This window comes from Hippocampus comes, unplaced genomic scaffold, assembly GCF_001891065.2.
Source record: "Hippocampus comes isolate QL1 unplaced genomic scaffold, H_comes_QL1_v1.1 scaffold249, whole genome shotgun sequence".
Taxonomy (NCBI): Eukaryota; Metazoa; Chordata; class Actinopteri; order Syngnathiformes; family Syngnathidae; genus Hippocampus; species Hippocampus comes.
In genome coordinates, this window is record NW_017805035.1 from 583,455 (window position 1) to 601,947 (window position 18,493).

General features: G+C 44.7%; 2 protein-coding genes and 1 long non-coding RNA gene across 4 annotated transcripts in view; 1 reads left to right on the top strand and 2 right to left on the bottom strand.

Moving 5' to 3' along the window:
- Positions 1 to 769, bottom strand: part of LOC109512205 (semaphorin-7A) — a 17,005-nt gene extending 16,236 nt beyond the window's left edge. The window contains exon 1 of the mRNA XM_019863771.1: positions 433 to 769. Coding sequence (XP_019719330.1) covers positions 433 to 544 — 112 coding nt within the window. The 5' untranslated portion in view covers positions 545 to 769. The remainder of the gene's footprint in view (positions 1 to 432) is intronic.
- LOC109512210 (uncharacterized) overlaps positions 1 to 18,493 on the top strand; it is a 41,690-nt gene that overhangs the window by 6,638 nt on the left and 16,559 nt on the right. The window lies entirely within an intron of this gene.
- On the bottom strand, positions 5,378 to 13,676 carry lingo4b (leucine rich repeat and Ig domain containing 4b). 2 transcript variants are annotated; one of them, XM_019863772.1, is made up of 3 exons: positions 13,394 to 13,676; positions 7,455 to 7,566; positions 5,378 to 7,370 (listed from the first exon to the last, which is right to left on the bottom strand). In XM_019863772.1, exon 3 carries the CDS (start codon positions 7,356 to 7,358, stop codon positions 5,547 to 5,549), a length of 1,812 nt encoding a protein of 603 aa, XP_019719331.1. In that variant the 5' UTR covers positions 7,359 to 7,370; positions 7,455 to 7,566; positions 13,394 to 13,676; the 3' UTR covers positions 5,378 to 5,546. The 2 variants fall into 2 exon arrangements, with proteins under 2 accessions (XP_019719331.1, XP_019719332.1); XM_019863773.1 differs by lacking the exon at positions 13,394 to 13,676 and adding an exon at positions 10,692 to 11,251.

Consider the following 18,493-nt stretch of genomic DNA (forward strand, 5'->3'; position numbering starts at 1 on the left):
TGTGTGTGTGTGTGTGTGTGTGTGTGTGTGTGTGTGTGTGTGTGTGTGTGTGTGTGTGTGTGTGTGTGTGTGTGTGTTTGCGCGCGCGCGAGGAGGATGGAGGTTGCGTGCGTGTGTATGTGCCCGCGCGTGATTGACAGGCGTCTCGGTGCGCTAATTGTTAAAGCGCCCACGAAGCAGCCGGCCCGCCTCTTGGGGCTCGCGCCGACCTGAAGCAAATCTTCATCATCGAACGGAATATTTTCGCAAATAATGTCTTGATTTATTCTTTTTTCCCACCAAATATGGAATCAATTTAATTGACTTGAGCAGCAACTGGGGGAGGGGACATTTCATGACTTGCGCCCGCCAGGCGTCCAAACTCATTTGGACGCGTCGATAAAATTAAAAAGTGAGATGAATCTTTAATAACGACAATGCAGCTGTGCTTACCGTGCACTACGAATTTCAGCCTGGCCGGCTTTGCCGTCACAGCGGCGGCAAAAAGCCCCGCGAGAAGGAGGAGGTGATGATAATGATGGAGCGCGTTCATCTTTATGCTCATCGTCGCCAAAAAAAGACACCCGCAAAAAATGGTCAGAAATGATTCAAGAATAATAATAATAATCAAAGAATCCTATGCTTGACGCTCCCCGTGTTGGCTTCCTTCCGAGGGGGTCTGCCGCGTCCTCAGTGCCCGTTGCTTGCGCGCTGCTGGCCGGCTGATGACTTGGATGAGTCGCGGCGAGAAAAAGAAGCTCCACCTCGCAGGCGCTTGGCAACAATTGGCTGCGCGCGCGCACACACGCACACACGCTCGTTCACAGATCCGCGCACGCACGCACATTACGCACACCACCTGTTGTTGCGCTTTTAACACATTGGTAACACTGCTAGTGCGTTATAACGTGGCTCCGTGCTGCTTTTTGAAGCTCATGCAAGTTTTTGCTAACCATGCAGATATTGATTTGGATAACGAAGGCAAGACTGTAATCTGTCATTTGGTAAACGGTCAGTGCAAGCAAGACCTTCACTGATTTATATTGACAAACTCAGTTCACGTTCTGTTGTCCTTATTTTAACGGTTGCACTTTCCGGTCATTTTTTTTCCAATCCGATTTCAGCCTCTGTGCGTTTCCATGTCAGCCTTTGTTGAATTGTCAGAGCAAAACTCGTATTCGACAAGCAAAACCCGTCTGGAGTAATCTGCACACACGAATAGATTTATTAAAGAGCAATTTTACGTTTGAGTACATATTGATGCGTTCTGTGATGTGAGAGCGATGAGACTAAAAGCCCTCTTGGCTAATTTAATACCCCGAATTGGAGTGAAGTGAGCACTAAATATAAAGATTCAATTTTGTTTTTGTTTTTTTGCTGTTGGAGGCTGCGCTTCATCATCAAACTGTCAGACGACACTTCGTCAATTTTTGGAGTGACTCAAAATACATTTTATGTTCATGTAAAAAAAAAAATACTATGATGTAATTTGGGCTCATGATTGGACGTGAGAATTTCAGCCACTAGATGGCAGCAGCATCAACTTTTTGAACGCTCCATATGAGGACCTGGATTCTGCACTGGTTTAATACGATTCTCCAGTTGTGCTTCTAAATTTGCGTCCCCTGGCAGAATTTGTCAAATGTGTGTCATTCTTTGAAAAAAAATTTCTAAAAAGGTGTTCATTAAAAACACATTTTATTTGCATGTTGTACTTTCGAAATTTTCACTCCTTTGTTTTCTCCTACGACACTCTGTATTCCCTCCCCTTCGACTGCTACTACTGTTTGCTATTCATTTACGTCTGCGCTTTTTCCAGACTAAACTTCTGCCTCCTTTCATGTCTCTTCTTTGCTTGACATTTGGGTCCCTGTGCTCATTGTTTGTAAATAAATTATCCTCATGGCCTGAGAATAACCCGAAAGGGAAACCATCAAGCCGTGAGGTCGTGTGTGTAGCCACTCCGAGCAGGCCAAGGTAACTTTAATCCAACCCTGAGGCGTAGCGTCCGAAGAGAGCGAGTGGTGGTATTAAAAATAGGCGCCATGCGAGCCGGCAGAGAGACCTACATAACAGATTGAGACGGTTGAGAGGTAATCCAAAAGGCTTTAAATCCGCGCACGTGATCACGGGATGTTTTCACTTTTTCTGGGTTATCCCTGCCCAGCGGATGAATGTGCTCTCAGTCCGCCGTATCGCGGTGGTCTTAAAGGAGACATACAATGATGCCCTGAGATGTGAGTTTCATTCAGTCTGTGATCACAGTCGAGCTCAAAACACTCATATCTCAAATCGTATTTCCCCACTGAAAGGAACGGGAATTCCATAAATCCTTTTCAGCCTTCCCACCAAAAACTGGTTTTGTGATGCATTTTTAACATGGAAAAATTGAAGACATGGAAAAAATAAGAATTAAGTGGAATGTGAAGAGTTTAAACAATTTTTGCCACATTTTTTTGCTTCGGTTCAATGGACTTTGCGCACCTTGGCCACCTGGGGGCAGTACAAGACAGATATATTCAAATATCGCACATGGAATGACCATAAAAGTCATTTTGGGGTAGGATAAAGATTACATGCCCGTGCATATTGTTGTCTTACCTTTCAACATGTGTTGCTCCACCATTTGTGTTCAAATATCCATTGAATGGGAAATGGGCTGTCACATATACAGTACAACACTTATCTTTGTTTTATGTTTAGTTTGACAGTCAAATTAATCGGGCGTGGTAATAAACAGCTTGAGGTCTCTTGATGACTTTAACATCTGGCTGTTTTTTGTTGGGAAGTGAGTTGCCACCTTACAGGGCTTGTATCTCAAATTTTTTGCTTGCAGGTCAAAGCAAAAAAAAAATCATCTTGTTTCTCAAACAGCTTTTAAGTTGGGTCACTTGCATCCCAAGGCACCATTGTATTATTTAATTTTTTTTTAGCTATTTATAACAGTTCGCGGATGTTTTAAAAGCAATTTGTGGAATATTTGTGGCGTTACAGAAAGAGCTAAAAAAATATGCCGATAGTTCAAAATAGAGGAGTATTTCAACAAATAAGTTCCACAGGGAAATAAAAAAAAGCACAGATCAATTTGCAAATGGTGAACCTCAAATAAGCTAATGCTGGTAACACTGTTGGCTAACGCAAGTGTGTGCTATCGCTTATTTTCACACTTTACCAGAGGGCAGGCACTCCAGACACGTAAATATTTGTGTATAGGACATTCAAAATGATAGCAGATATCCCTTTGGAAGTACAATTCACGCTAAACATCCACAAATGCATTTGCATTTGTGTGTGCAGGTGCGCACATAATCCTCGCTTTTGTGTTGCCTTCCAACCAGGCCACTTTGGGTCCCCATTCCAAGTCCTCAGAGTGCAGATTAAGTGCTTTGGTTATGTAAGCATGTGTGCTTCCCTTTGTCACTAACAATACAACGATCTCTCCGTTGGAAGATTTGCTTTTAAGATGATTAGATCAGATTTTTCTTTCTTTTTCTTTTTTTTTTCTTTTTCATCTGCTGTTGGGTAACAACAAGAGGGCAAGGCAGAAAATACATGGAAGATTGAAACAACAGTCTTTAATCGCGATAAAGAGGATTTATTAGGAAGAAGTGACTTTTTTAATGTTTTTTTACACAAAGGTCTCTAGAAAACTGACGGGTGTGAAAACAAACAAGTACAGTGATGCCCCGAGATCCAAGTTTAAGTACTTTGTACACCAAATCATCTTTCTGCACTGAAATTAATAGAAATCCTTTTAATCTGCTCCAGGCCTCCCACCACAAAAAAATGTGTGTGTGTGTGTGTGTGTGTGTGTGTGTGTGTGTGTGCGCGCACGCACACACGCACGCACGCTACTGTATATGTTTTTATTTTTTATTTTTTTAAATGGCAAAGTGTTCATAAACCGGTTGGCAAAATAAGAAAAACACTGCACCTGTGCATTGTGAAAGCATTTAATAGTTGTCACACATAATAATTGTCAGACGAATGACAAAAATGATAGCCTAATAGCATAATTGCCCAAGTCAATTTTTTTTTTTTTTACTTTTACCAAAAACAGAAAAAAATCAACATTCATCTTTGCCTTTGTAGATTAGAATAACCTGGAGGACTGAGAAACTACACTACTGACAAATAACATTTTATAGCAAGCACGTTGATTTTTTTATTGTTTTTTTTTTAAATGCTATCATGCTAGCAAGAAAGTAAATGGCTTGCGCAATTACGCTAATAGGCTCACGAGAAGTAACCCAGCATGCACACACTGAAGACCTCGTTATTGACATAGCGGTGATGCTCGGGAGCGTTTTCTCATTCAAAAAGAAGTAAATGAGGCACATATTGTCGAGCGTGTTTGGTACAAAATAAAATTTAAAAAAAAACAAGTAGGAAGTGGTTTCTTGCTTATCAAAAACAAAATAGGTGTCATCATAAAGTCAGAAACGATCCTGACAAACCTGCTTAAGCTTCCAATGGTAAAGGGCACATTCCTATATACATGAAGCATCAGAACTGACACTCAATAGCTACGATAATCTCCTCCACCTACTGTATTTATTGCTTTTTTTTCTGACTGGTGTTCACAGTGAGCATGTCTACTCGTGTTGGCAATGAAAACGTTACAAAATGGACGCTGGAACAAGCACTTGAAAGGTTTCTTAGAGTAATATTTGCATCTGAACATGTTTTGATGTTAGTGAGAGCAGCAAAGTTGCGCACGGCGAGCACGGTGAGGATGATTGTTGGTTAAGATGAAAACATGGCTCGAAAGCAGCGGTTCTCAAACTGGGGTCCTTGAAATGTAACTTGGGAGTCTGCAAAAGAGTTTGCGATGCATTATTAGATGCCATTTTTTTTAAGGGACATCCTTGCATCTCAAGGGGTACGAAAGAAGCTAAAACTGAACTCATCCCGCGACTGCAGATAATGATGTCACTTACAAGGCCACGCCCCCTACTGTGTGTGTGCGTGTGCGTGTGTGTGTGTGTGTGTGTGTGTGTGTGTGTGTGTGTGTGTGTGTGTGTGTGACTAATTACACATTAAACCAGTTTATGTCTTTATAGTCACTTTTATTATGTTTTGTGTGGTTTTATATGAACGTTTTACAAAACAGCGCTATTTTTTTTTCCATTTAAAACGTGTAACCAAAATCTTTTGGCTGTTTGTGGGGACCTGGAATGGGTGAATAGCATTTCATTTTCTTTCAGTGGGCAGAACTGATTTGTAATACGAGTAAATTGATTTACGAGGTTGGCCACGGAACCAATTAGGCAATGGAAGCCAAATGATTGACTTTTTTTTCTTGAAGAATCTTTAGTCTTAGAACCAAATTTTGTCCAAAAAATGGAATTTGTTATTGTAGCTTTTGGAATTCTTTCTCAAATGGTTCATTTTTTTAATCTCTATTGCAGTGAGGTTCACACTCACCCCATGAGGGGAGTCCTTATGAGTGTTCCCAAGACCCAAAACGTTTGAAAACCCCTGCCCTCAAATTCTAACAAGCCCAAGAAAGTTTCTCTCTGAAAGACATTCGAGTAGTCCTCAAAACGGTGAACACTTAATTGGCTTTAAATAAGTTTCATGGTGAATCTGCCGCCGTCCCCGCCGTCCCCTCCGCCGCCCATGGAAGAGCGAGGGACGAAGTCGATGGTGGCCGTGTGCTTGATCTGGCCTTTGCTCTGGCTCCAGAAGAACATGAAGATGAAGCAGATGGCCACCGAGCTGAGGAAGGACAGGAAGCCCATGGTGGTGGCGATGATCAGGGTCTTGGCGTCAAAGGGGTATGGCTTTGCCAGTTGGGCCGAGGAGTTGGTGGCTTGTGGAATCGGGGGCTCTAACCAGTCTTCCTCTGTGAAGAAGGGGATGGTCCGGTTGCGTGAGCCCCCCTTAACATAGAGGCCGACTGTAATGCTGTCGTTGCCGGCGGCGTTGCCCGCGAGGCACTGATATGTGCCGCTGTCATGGACCTGCGCAAACCGCACCTCCAGGGTACCGTTGGGTAAAACTCTGATTCTTCCCGCCGGAGAAACTACGTTCCTGTGAGATGAGATCCAGGTGACGGATGGAGCAGGATCCCCATCTGCCTTGCACGAGAAGAGAACGGTGGTGCCGTCTTCCACCCTGGCCTCCTGCGGCCTACGGTCCAGGATTCGAGCGGGTCGGCAGGTGAACACCCTTGGCAGCTCCTTTTCGGAAAAGTCCCTGAATTCTCGCTGCCTAACGGTGTCAGGGGACGAACACGTGGGTTGACGTCCGTCAAAGTTCAAACGTAATCGCCGACGGACCACCCAGAGCAGACGGCAGTCGCAGGACAGGGGATTCCCGTCCAACCTCAGCACCTGAAGGTTCCCTACTGAGTGCAAGGTGCTCTCCTCCAAAGTTGTAAGCTGGTTTGATGTCAAGTTGAGCATGCGGAGCGAGGCAAGGCCCTTGAAGGCCCCCGGCACTATTCGCAACAGGTTCCCACCGGCTAGGTGCAGCTCTTGGAGTCTTAGGAGGTCCCGCAGCAGATGACCTTGAATTACAGTGATGGGGTTGTAGGACAGGTCCAGGAAGCGCAGGTAGGACAGGTGACGCAGAGCCGAATATGGCACTGCGCTGAGGTTGCAGCTGCTGATGACCAGAGCGGTCAAGTTGAGCCCGATCAAGCTGTTGCCGGCCACCGTGTCCAATGAGGGCCAGTTGGCCAGAATGAGGGTGCGCAGCCGGTGCAGGCGGCGGAAAGCATTGTTGGGCAGCGTAGAAACGGTGAGACGCAGCATGCGAAGGTACGTGAGGCTCTGCAGCTGAGACAACGCCTCGGTGGGAATGGACGTCAGATTACTGCGATTGATGTTGAGTTCCTGCAAACTCTGCAAACCAAAGAAAGCTCGCTGGGAAATGAACACCAAGTCATTCTCTTCGGCGTCCAGCGTCTGCAGATTCACCGTTTCTCTGAAGGTGTAGTCCAGGAAGACCAGAATCTCATTCTGGCTCAGATCTAGAAAACGTAGACCGGACAGGCCAGAGAAGACACCGACAGGGAGTATCTTGAGACGATTGTTCTTAATCCGAAGCGTCCTGAGGTTCTGTAGTCCTTGGAAAGCTTCCACCTCAATCATCGAGATCATATTGTCACTGAGATCCAGATCTTGGAGTTCATGGAGGCCAGAGAACTGGCGGCGTCCCACGGTCCGAATCTTGTTGTAGGATAAATCCACGTGTTTCGCATCACCGGGAAAGCCCTCCGGGATGGAGTTTAAATGTTTGCCAGAGCAGATGACTTCCTTTGTCTCGAGCCGACACGAACAGCGAGGAGGGCAACTTCCTGCGGAGACACCCAATCCCACTTGGAGCAGGATGCCCCATGCTACCCATCGACCCACAGACTCCACAAACATCGTACCCCCTTTCTGAAAAAAAGACACAAAGATCGGACGTCAGTTGGATGCCAATGCAGAAGTACAATGCTGACGACTTCTTACGAACAAAAGTACCGTGTCAGCGCCTGAGTGCGGAGGATCATCACCAGCACCGGGCAAGTTGGCGTCAATCTCGGGTCTGGTGGGCTTCTGTTATGATGGTCATTAGCATCCTCGTTAGCATCGCCTGGAGCAAACGAAGAGAGAGACGTGTGTCTCCAGTAAATGCATGAAACGCTGGAGGTGGTATCGCAACGGCATGCTGAAATGGCTCCTTTCATATCTGCTCACAAGTTTTCATGAATAGTTTTACGTTAAACAGATACAAGTTGAACCAGACCACTCCCCCAATGTTTTGAGATTTAGGTTTTAACAGCACTGCGGTCGTTTTAATTTTGAAAAACATGTAACCACCAAAAAAAAAAAAAAAAAGTTTCTAATGCCAAGAAGACTGTTAGCCAATGCTAAGTGGCTAACATTGCTGCCCAACTTAGCTGTTTCTATGCGATAGTGTTTAACACATTGTAGTCAAGCTGTGGCTTAGAAATGACGGATCCTCTCTGTGAAAAATTTCAGGCGTCCTGCTGATTAAATGTCACAAACCAAAAGGAGTGAAACAAACACAAGCAAGCAAACAGAAGGAAGGAGGCGCCCTTGTAAAAGATTCATTTCCTAGCAGCTAGTTCGTAGCTTTGAAAAGCTGTTTCAGGTCCATTTACTTAACTAGTACATTGTTCTTCTTCACTGGTAAGACAATTAAGCACCCCCCCCCCACACACACACACACAAGTGAGGATAAAGAGCATACTGGATATGAAGGATATTGAGAAAAACCAAAACGGACATCCATCGCGTCACATTGCTGCGTATTATGTGAGTAAAGGCTACATGGCAAGTCTGCTGCGTGCTTCGTTTTCCCAGCTTGAGTGAAAATGTATGTAGGTCGAGTGTGAAGCAGATGTTACGCAAATGAGCGAATTCTGCCCACCAGGCCAAGCCAACAACCAAGTCACCATGAGACTGATGATCAAAGAACATATCTCACTTTTTTTTTTTTAAGACACTTTATCCCGCCAAAAAGAGGCTTTAACACCCTCGGAGGCGTCCATGTGAGACGGAGCCCACTCTCCCGCTAAAAAGTTTTGCCTGCAACCGCGCACATGAGGCCTCCTTGGGGCGCCTGGAGGCGGGCATCTGGAGAGTGCCAGTGCGTATGTGTGCCATTTATTTGCATTTGGAAAGAGTTGAATCGAGTTTTGCATGGATGACCTTTTTTTTTCCAGTTTCTGAAAAAAAAAAGTTTTTTTTCTTTTTTTCTTTTTTTTTTAATATCCTTGGCTTGACTGCTGTTCACCAAGGCGTTTTCAGGGACTAATTGTCGAAGTTCGCAAATCAGCGCAATCTGTTGTCTTGAAGTTGTCTGTCGGATCAGCTCCTTGACGTTCAAACTCCGCTTGTGGAAGACGTCATTAACCGAGGACAGATCGGCTTCAACTCTAACTCGGTGTCGGTTTCACAGTGTCGAGTTCAAGACGTGCCACAATAAATACACGCACACACACACACACACACACACACACACAGACAGGCATGCTTGTTATCAGTGGCACCCGTGTCTGTCATCACACCGAGTGAACTCATGCGTACGGCGAGAATGTCACTGTTAAATCAATTTAAATACATTGGCTTCGGCAGTGTTCTATTGTTAGATGAAGTTTGAATCCATAACGTCACAGGACAGGTTGGATTGTTAAATCAACTTGAATGACATTACGTAATGTCAACAGACCGTTTTGATGTGACATAAACTTTATTTACATGTCATTTGACATGCTCAATTGTTGAACTCTAAATACACATCACGTCATTCGGCGGGCTCTGTTGTCGTAGACACTTCAATCATCAGACTATCGTTTGATAAACTTGAAATAGAACACGTCACATGACTCGACCTGCTATTGCTAATTCAACACGAGACATGTTCTCCTGCTGAATAAACTCCAAATGTCTGTGATAATGTCATGACACGTGTTCTATTATTACCTGAACCGTAAATAAGAGCCAGTCTGAAAATTGAAGCTTTGTTGTCCACGGAATGGAATGCGGCGAAAGTGCTGTCAACTGTCAATCAAACACCGCGCCCATTTCTTTTGACTTCACGTTCCGACATGTTTGACCCGCGAAAATATACGCGCTTACAGTCTACGCTGGTTAAAATCTACCATATATACCGCCGTTTCGTCGCAGGCTTTTCATGCTACGACGAGAAACGCTAGCTGACGGCTAACAGGCTTGGGCCACTAACGCGAATGAAGACAATCGAGTGTTTGTATTGAGTGTGATGAGAGGGTCGCGGGCTGGGTTTGGTTTGGTGGACTCTTGGCCGACACCGTTGAAGCCACACCCCAAAAACAATTCAACGCTATCTCTCTGCTCGTGAGTATTGCATATGTTAGTTATCAGTCTTTGCACCGATATAATGCATCAAGTATTTCGAAACAGCTATCATGGATTTAGAAACACCCCCTATACCGCAAACTTGGGAGTTCTGTCCATCCCTGTGACGGACATTCCGGGATTCCCGCGGATCTGGACTTGTGATCCTCTGTGATCCGGGCTAGTGAGAGATCCAGGCTGGCAGGTGTCCGGCATTTGAAATGCAGCCAATTAGAGATTCCCTTCGAAACCCCGCCCCCGCACGACCTGACATACCCTCTTGCTATGCTGCAGCCAGGGGTCACAACAGGTCAGGGGTCACATGCCGGCCCGTGCCGACTGACACCGTCCATCAAATTAGAACGCAAAAGAATGGAATGGACGTTTTTTCCCCACCCTCGCGTTCATATTGTATTCCTGTCTTCATGACATGAATCTTCCTTGAATTTGCCTTTTTTTAATGAACTATGCATCTACATTAGGTTTAAAATACAAAATACAGTCATTACATTTTATTCAAAATCATTCTTATGTTCAGCACGCTTCTGAAAAGAACTCCTAAAATGTTAAGAACCGTTTTTTTGGATTTATAAATCCAAAATCATTCATTTCATCATGTTGAACCCTTTCAGGGAACAGCGGTTACTACAGTGGACAGCTTATCAGGTTATCAGGTTACGGGTTATCATTCTTGGTGAATGAAAGGGTTAACATTATTTCAAGTGTTAGTTTTCCGCACCGACGCAATGTTTTGAAAATGTGTCCAATCAGCTCAGGTTTTAATGACAAAAATCAAAAATTTTTCAAGGCCAAAACAGACACACATACACACAAACACCAACATCTATTTTCTCATGAACACGGCCAAATACGCACCCCCCCTGGTCTTGATGCCCTCTAACGTCTCAGTCGGATCAGCACGATCGATCGCCCTCTTGCTCAAAACCCCGAACGACCATTCTCTCGCAATTCGTCAAATCCTGCTCTCCGTTTCGTGACTTCCTCTGCTGTTGTCGCTGACCAAAGGTCCGATGTTAGCCTCTTTGGCAACAGGTGCGCCGACAACACAGCCGTCCATCCTCCGGGCCCCACAACATGCCAGCCCAACGTGGCCCGGTTCTGTTCTGCGACACTTGTCGCCGCCGCGATATATTTAGCTCACAGTGAGAACGACGAGAGCCTCAAATCCTCCAATTAAAGTGGCTCGAACACTCCGCGTGTGGTCGTCTTGTGTTTGCGTGCCTCTTTTGATGAGCTTGTGGCACCTGCCGCAGTGTGGCGGCCCCCGGGGGGCCCGGTGCGTGCAAGCAGCAAATATTACGAAATAATACATAAATAACATTTGCCTGCAGAACACTAGCATAACACTGCAGAAGTGAGCAGCTGCTTTATGAGCGCCACAAAAAGGCCATTCCCTGAGGACTGGCTTTTACCAGCCTGCTGCTTGATGTTACAAAACAGCAACAAAGACTTTTTACCCCCCCTGTAAAATCTTAAAAGTGTTTGCGCATCACGCCAAGTACTTGACAGGACTGCAGCGACCCAGAAATGACGTGGGGTGGGGAGTGGGGGGGGGGGGATACATTTGTTCTTCCGAATGACAAAAGCTGAAGTAAATAAATAATAATCAACCAGTAAATAAATCAAATGACCAAGAAAAAACAAATCATCAAACAGTTGTGTGTAAGTGACGTGAACGTACTGGAAAGTCGCTTCCAGAATGGATCTGTTTGCCTCAAAGACACGCTTCCACATTGCGTAAAGTGCTGCGTCGGCAATATTAATAATAGCAGCCCTTTAATGAGGCCAGGGAATTGGTCTCAACGCAGCGCCACCTGATAAATGAGGTCGATGTCGCAAACTGACACTGCCCGTGTGTGTGTGTGTGTGTGTGTGTGTGTGTGTGTGTGTGTGTGTGTGTGTGTGTGTGTGTGTGTGTGTGTGTGTGTGTGTGTGTTTGGCGGGCTGGGGGGGGCTAAGGCAGATTGACAGGAGACAGTTACAGTTCAGAGGTTGGAGTTCAAAAAGTGATGGCGCTCATTCTGTGTGACACAAGTTGAATGTGGTATGAAGTGAGACAAGTACGGAATCCAAAACAAAGCGTAAAAAGCTGACTTTGGATTGACATTGAAAGTCGTTTTGATCGGCTTTGATATGCTCACAGAGCTGCCAGTCACAGCGGAAGCGTCTTGTGTGTCGCCGTGGCAACGCGTGAAGCCGACTGCTCGCTCCGATCCCTTTTTAAAAACAGATTACTGCTGCCTGCTTTTTTTTTTTATTTTTTTTTTTTACCAGGATCTTTTATAATCTATTGTTTCATCATTTCAGCATATTGCTTTTTTGGAGAGCCCTTCATAATCCTCTTAGCCCCTCGTTATTTGTTCGCCTCCAACGCCCGAATCTCGGCACCTCCTCGCCGCCATACACCGATGACATCATCGCTGAATTCAGGAAATTGCCACTGTACTAAAGTAGATTTTTCAGATACATATTTTACTTTGGATTTTTTTTTTTTTTTTTTACTCCTTACATTCTAGTCCTGGCTTGGTCAAAATAGGCGGTTTAAATTCATCCCAAAAGATGAATTTAATTTTTGTAGCGCCATTGCAGCACTTCTGGCAACGTAGTTTGTTCTAGAACGCCAACAGTGGAGAAGACTTGGTCATCCTCTTTATCTCCTGAGCACCAAGGCTGCTCGGTGATGCTTGGGAGCCAGCCAAGTGCTCAATTTAATCAGAGTTTTTTTTTTATGAGCGGCAAGTGTTTGCATGATTCATTTGGAACATTAAGGCGTTCGGCTAATAGCTTCTGGGACGTTAACGGCTTGTTTCGATCTGCAGCTGACAAATGGCGACGACTTTGACTGCGTTCTCGGTTCACCTGCGTCACGGCGCGCACCAAAAGGAAGGTGACATGAGCTCGGTGGTGACCCGAAAACGTCCACCAGAAGTTCTCTTTTGACTCACGCTAATGCGAGAACCGCGCTGGGCTTGACATGCCAACGTTTTTATGTTCAGTGGAACTTTAGTTTTCGGTCCAATTCGGTTTTTGACAAATTTTTCAGTGTAAATTTTGTCCCAAATTTCGTCTAAAAATATGTGCCGTTCATTTCTCGAAAGCGACGCATGTTCATCCGAAGGATTTTTTTTTTAAATTGTGCAGCCATTAACATATTCAGGCAGCATTGGCATAACTTCTGAAAAGACATTGGAAACAAATTTATGATTTATTACGGTTGCTTGCCAAATGTATTTAAAAAAAAAAAAACAACAACAAAAAAAGATTGCTACATGTTGTGATTTTAAAGTGATTGACTTCACTCACGATAAACACTCGCGATGATTTCACGTTTCATTCAACCTTGAGAAGAACTATTTGGATTAAACCCAAAATGGATCAAGAGCTGTCCCAGTTCTGACTCAATCAAGCGTAACATGAACGCGCCGTCCGTCCATCAAGCTGATTTAGTCGAAACACAAAATAACACAACGCAAAGCTGTCTGCTGTCTCATTTGCGGGGAAAACAACAGCAACGGTCAATTCTGCATCATTAAAAATAAAAAAGTGAGTCAACATACCAGTTTGGACAAGCTTCCATTTCGGCTACTTTCACCCCAACCGGTCCCTCGTCTGCGTCGTGTCACGTCCTGGTCGGCACGATTGACTTCTCGAAAGAGTTGTCGTGATGGGACCACCGTGAGAATTCAGGTCGACTTTGTGTGCGCGCACGCGGATGTGAGAGAGAAAGAGAGATTGAGAGAGAAAGTTGCTGGCGATGCCGCAGCTTCATCCGTCCGCCTCCTCCCATATGAGGCGGGAAGCACGTGATGCCTTCCGATCCACCAATAGCGATGGAGGTACAGTATGCCATGTACACACGACGCAACGGCACAGTTTGGATTCAACTTTTTGCGTGTCCTAGTTGTGAGAAACATGTCCACCTGATTTCAGGTGAACTGCTGAAACTGGTGTCAGGAGCAAATTTTGAGGGGGAAATTGCACGGAGAGCCCCGGATTGACCCTGAAATCGCTGCTTCCAACCAAAATGGTTGACTTTCTGGTCAATTTTAGGCATGGGTCATTGAGACATTTTTTTTTGGTGTCCTGATGGACTTGTCCAACAAATGTTGTGTCAATCAATGAAAAAAAAAAAATTCTCAACTCAATTCGACTGATTTTGGCAGCGGGTTACGATCAGAACCACTAAAATACGTGCATTTTCACCTAAACACCCCCTGACCAAAAATAAAAAAGGTGATCAACCCTTACAGCAGAGGTGTCAAACTCATTTTTGTCGCGGGGCAGATTTTAGTTACCGTTTCACTTGCAGGGCCGTTATGACTGAAACCATATCAAGTACCGTAGTCAAGAAAAACTGTTGATTCAACTATTTTTTTAAGTTACTCTCATGAGGGGTTTGGTAACAAGGAAATGCTGAGAATATATCTCTTATTTATTCCATGTGAGAATTTAACATTTTGGAAGACATTTTAGAAATGATCATGGAAGTTGACATGTTTGAGCTGCTTTCGCGGGCCGCATCCAATGATGTGGCGGGCCAGATCTGGGCGCCCGGGCCTTGAGTTTGACCCCAGCAACGGTTACCACAGCGGACAGTTTATCATGTTATCAGGTTGGACGGTGCACGAAAGGGTTAAATTGTCAAAAGAACAATAAATGGTGACTCCAGGAGGGCTTCCATAAACCCAACAAGCAAATACTGTGTTCGTGAATTGAATAGAATTTTTTTTTACGATTATGTTGCTAGTCACAAGAAATATTTAATAAGCATTCCTATGCATTCCTGGCCAGTCAAGTCCAATCGCTCTCTTGTGGTTCCCTCATTTTCGGAGGTACAAATCCAGAGGGGCTCAATTAGACTCAGCAGAATTAAAAATGAGCAACCGAATGGTGATCTTCAACCTTTCTGTCCGGATCTTCAAACAAACGGCAGTCAGCTAAACTCATAAGGGCTCAATAGGGAGCCAATTAGTCTCCAAGTGAACACATGCCGCACACACACTTTGTGCACACATCAACCTTGTGCTCCATGAAAGAAAACGGACAAGTCTCAACTTAAAAAAAAAAAAAAAAAGAAGAAGAAGAACTTGTCCGTTGGTGGAATCTCAGGACCAGTGAAAGAAGCTTTTTCTGCTAAGTAGACACTGATGCAAGATGGGCAATGTATGGCCCGCTCTTTTCTTCAATCCAGCCCGCCAAGCATTTACATCATCAATTTTTTTTACTGTTCTCTCAGCATCGTCCTTGCACGCGGGAAAGGAGAGCCACGGTCACCAATGCACTTTTCAACAATCATCCAAACGCAACGTAGAAGCTGCCGTTGGCCACAGCTCACGCCCATACACTCACACGCACGCAAAAACACCCACCAAGCCCCGCCTCTTAAAGGTACAAGCATGTTCACAGGCACGACGGTATTTTCGATACATTTTATCCTCACGTTTTTTGTTTTTTTTTTAAAGTTCAATTACATTTCAATTATGCTTGAAATTTGTTTTTTATTTAGTTGAAGTGCATTTTAATTCTTATGTGTTTCAAACTGCCAGAGGGGTAAAGCCATTTTTTTCAGTGTACAGAATCACGTGGAAATTTCAGTTAATACAACAAAAAAAAACTAAAAGGAAAAAGTCAAATTGAAAACATTTAAGTCTTATTGTAATTTTGAACTACCTTTACAAAATGTCAATAGAAAAGAAAATGTGGTCCATGAGCTTCATTTTGCACGCACGCACACACACACACACACACACACACACACACACACACACGCATGCACACCAGGATGTTCCGGGAGATGGCCACGAGCTGCGTCTTCTGATGCTGCGCATCTTTTGGGAGTGTACTGAGACATTGGCATCATGCCGGCATGCTGAGAGACGAGAGTGAATCCTGCGTGCTGTGCGGGGGAGAGTGAATGTCGAGGTGAGATGCTGGGGGTTGTGCACAAGGAGGTAATGGCTGCCAGGAACATCTGGCCATCCTGCTGCCATCTGCAGGCTCCGCCTCCCGAAAGAAAGATGAATTATGTGTGGGGATTAGCTCCTGGCTCGTCCTTTAATGTTTCATTTAAAGCTTCCGCTAGGACTCGGCCTTGAAATCAGAGCTCTGAATCACAATTTTTTTTTTTTTTTCCTTGGAAAAAAAAATGATAATGACAAGTTTTGCTTTTTGTTATTTCCCACTTCTGGTATTATTGCCGTTATTTTTTTCTTGATACCAAACATGGTTTGAAACGGTTTATTCCTTTGCATTAACTTGTATAATCCTGCAGCAAAATAAAACAAGTATGTGTTTTGTTTTGCTTTGTTTTTTGACAGATGTTGCAATGCGGAAATAAGTACTTTCTCTTCTAAAATTGTACCTTTAGTCAAAGCAGGTTTGTGCCACTAACTCGGCGATGGCTTCCCACCGGGCTCCCTTGTTGACGTATGCCAAACGATATCAAAGTTACTCGGTTTCGCTGACTGTGCTTTTGTCAACTGGCTCCACTCTGTTCGCAGCTATGTTGTTAGTGTAAGCAGAGCGTCCCAGCAAGCCAAGACGATCAAGGACACATTCAGGAACTCACAGGTGATGTGAAGTAAATGTGGCTCGGTCATCACCTCCGAATGTGTGGCATTCCTCTTTGACGTCGAAGCACGTGACCTTCAGAGCGGCATGTAAATCCTGTCAACATGAATGAAGGCCAGTCGAGGTTTCAAAGTCGTAGCGCTAATACGCTAAGAAACGGACCTTTTACGTTTTAAATCCATGCTCAGGCCACAGCTGCTGTCTTCTCTAATGAGGGTGCATATCATGCAGACCACCACACACACACACACACACACACACACACACACACACACACACACACACACACACACACGTGTTTAATTCGTGCACGTCGGCGCTTTCACAAATCTAAAAATATGAATTAAAGGCCAGGAGTGTCGCATAGCCAGGGCATGCCAACTGCTAATCCGCACGCATAGCCAAGTCGGTGGCGGATCAGCATGCGGCGGATCAAGCGTCAGGAAAATTATGAATGTGTGTCGGCAGCATGTTGCGTGACTTGGCCGTGCGTGATTGGAGGGGGTGTGAGGCGGGGGGCGGGGGTCGGGGTTCCTCTCTCCTCCACCTCTGAATCTGAAGTAATCCCGGCAAACATGACGGCACATGTGCTCACAGACATGAAGCGATTAGATCCCAGGGAGCCTGAATGACTTTGTTTTGGGGGGTTTTCCACCTCCGTCCATTTATGTTGCTGCTTCTCCTGCGCTTTCTCTCAAAAGGGGCATTCATCTTCCTGGCAGAACTACAATGACCCATCGAGCTAGAGCCACCTAACCCAGTTTAGGAACCTCTTAAGTGAAGGGCTTTAACCCTTTCAGGGACAGCGGTTTCGACAGTGGACAGCTTATCAAGTTATCAGGTGACAGGGTGCATGAAACTGTTAAACCAAACGCTTAAATCATGTTGCTGCTACTTCCCAAAATTGTAGGACGCTTGTGATACAGAAAGCTCATCCGTAAAAAGTGGTTGGTCAATTTTATATTTATTTGACCGTCCATTAGAAAGCTGCTGTCAAATGGAACAATCATATGAAATGGACCCTCAGTACCCTGAAAAGGGATGTGTGGGTTATATTTTGTTTCAGGTACCTCCCCTAATTGTAGAAGGATGCAGATGGTACCATGGGGAACCTCACAAGATGAGGAGTATAATCGCATTTCATCCCTCTACATCCTTTTAGAGCTCGGACTCACACCCTAAATCTCCATTCTGCCATTCATGTTTACATCAGGGAATGACGTTTGAATCGTCGTAGCCCAACTGACGGGAAATCCAATTTGATGATATGGCTCTATGTCCGCATCACGCGGCTTTACAATACCTCACACTCACTTATTTGCGGACTCCATCTTTTCAACTGCAAAATACAGCGGCAGGCAAGCACCAGCTGTTGTTTCCCTTTTTGGTTTAAAATGTCTTCCTTTCACCCGGATCCTGCTCACATTGTGACCAAAATGTAGAATCCAGGTCTGTTATTGCACCGATTGGTGTCATGCAAAAAAATAAATCCTCGTTGCTTGCGGTGATTGGCGTCATCCTAAAGCTAAGCTAACTAGCTGAGGAAATTCACGCGCACTCCCTACGTCGCTACGACAACCATATTGAGCTCTTAAAGGGACAGTACGTGAAGCTGTATGACAAGATTCTGACCCGAGTGCAAAAATGACGACTCGTCACTTTTCCACACCCACTCGAATCCCAATTCGAATCACCACCGATTTATGCGGAGCCCAAATCCTTCGACATCTCAAGTGCTGTTAGGTCATCACGTTATCCGTGTCGTGATTCTTATCTAAAAGCAAGAAGATAAAATTGCAGCCTATCTGATCACAGATTGCCCCGAGACGCTCCGGATACCTCCGGCTCGGCTCCAGCAGACCCATTTGGAACGTTGCCCAGGGACTGAAACGGGTTGGCTGATGAACCCTCGGGGATGGTACCTCACTCACAGCCTGCCTGTTGGCTGCGAAATTTCCAATTAAAAAGATCCATTTGGGAAATGGAAGTTTCCAAGGTTCTGGAAATGAGTCATTTTAAAGGGCTTATTATAGGGAAGACACGTTTAGACAAGATTTTGGATGATATTTAAAAAAAAAAAAAAAAAA

Excerpts from the sequence above, each read along its gene's own strand:
- lingo4b (XM_019863772.1), bottom strand. The coding sequence starts at position 7,358 with ATGTTTGTGGAGTCTGTGGGTCGATGGGTAGCATGGGGCATCCTGCTC.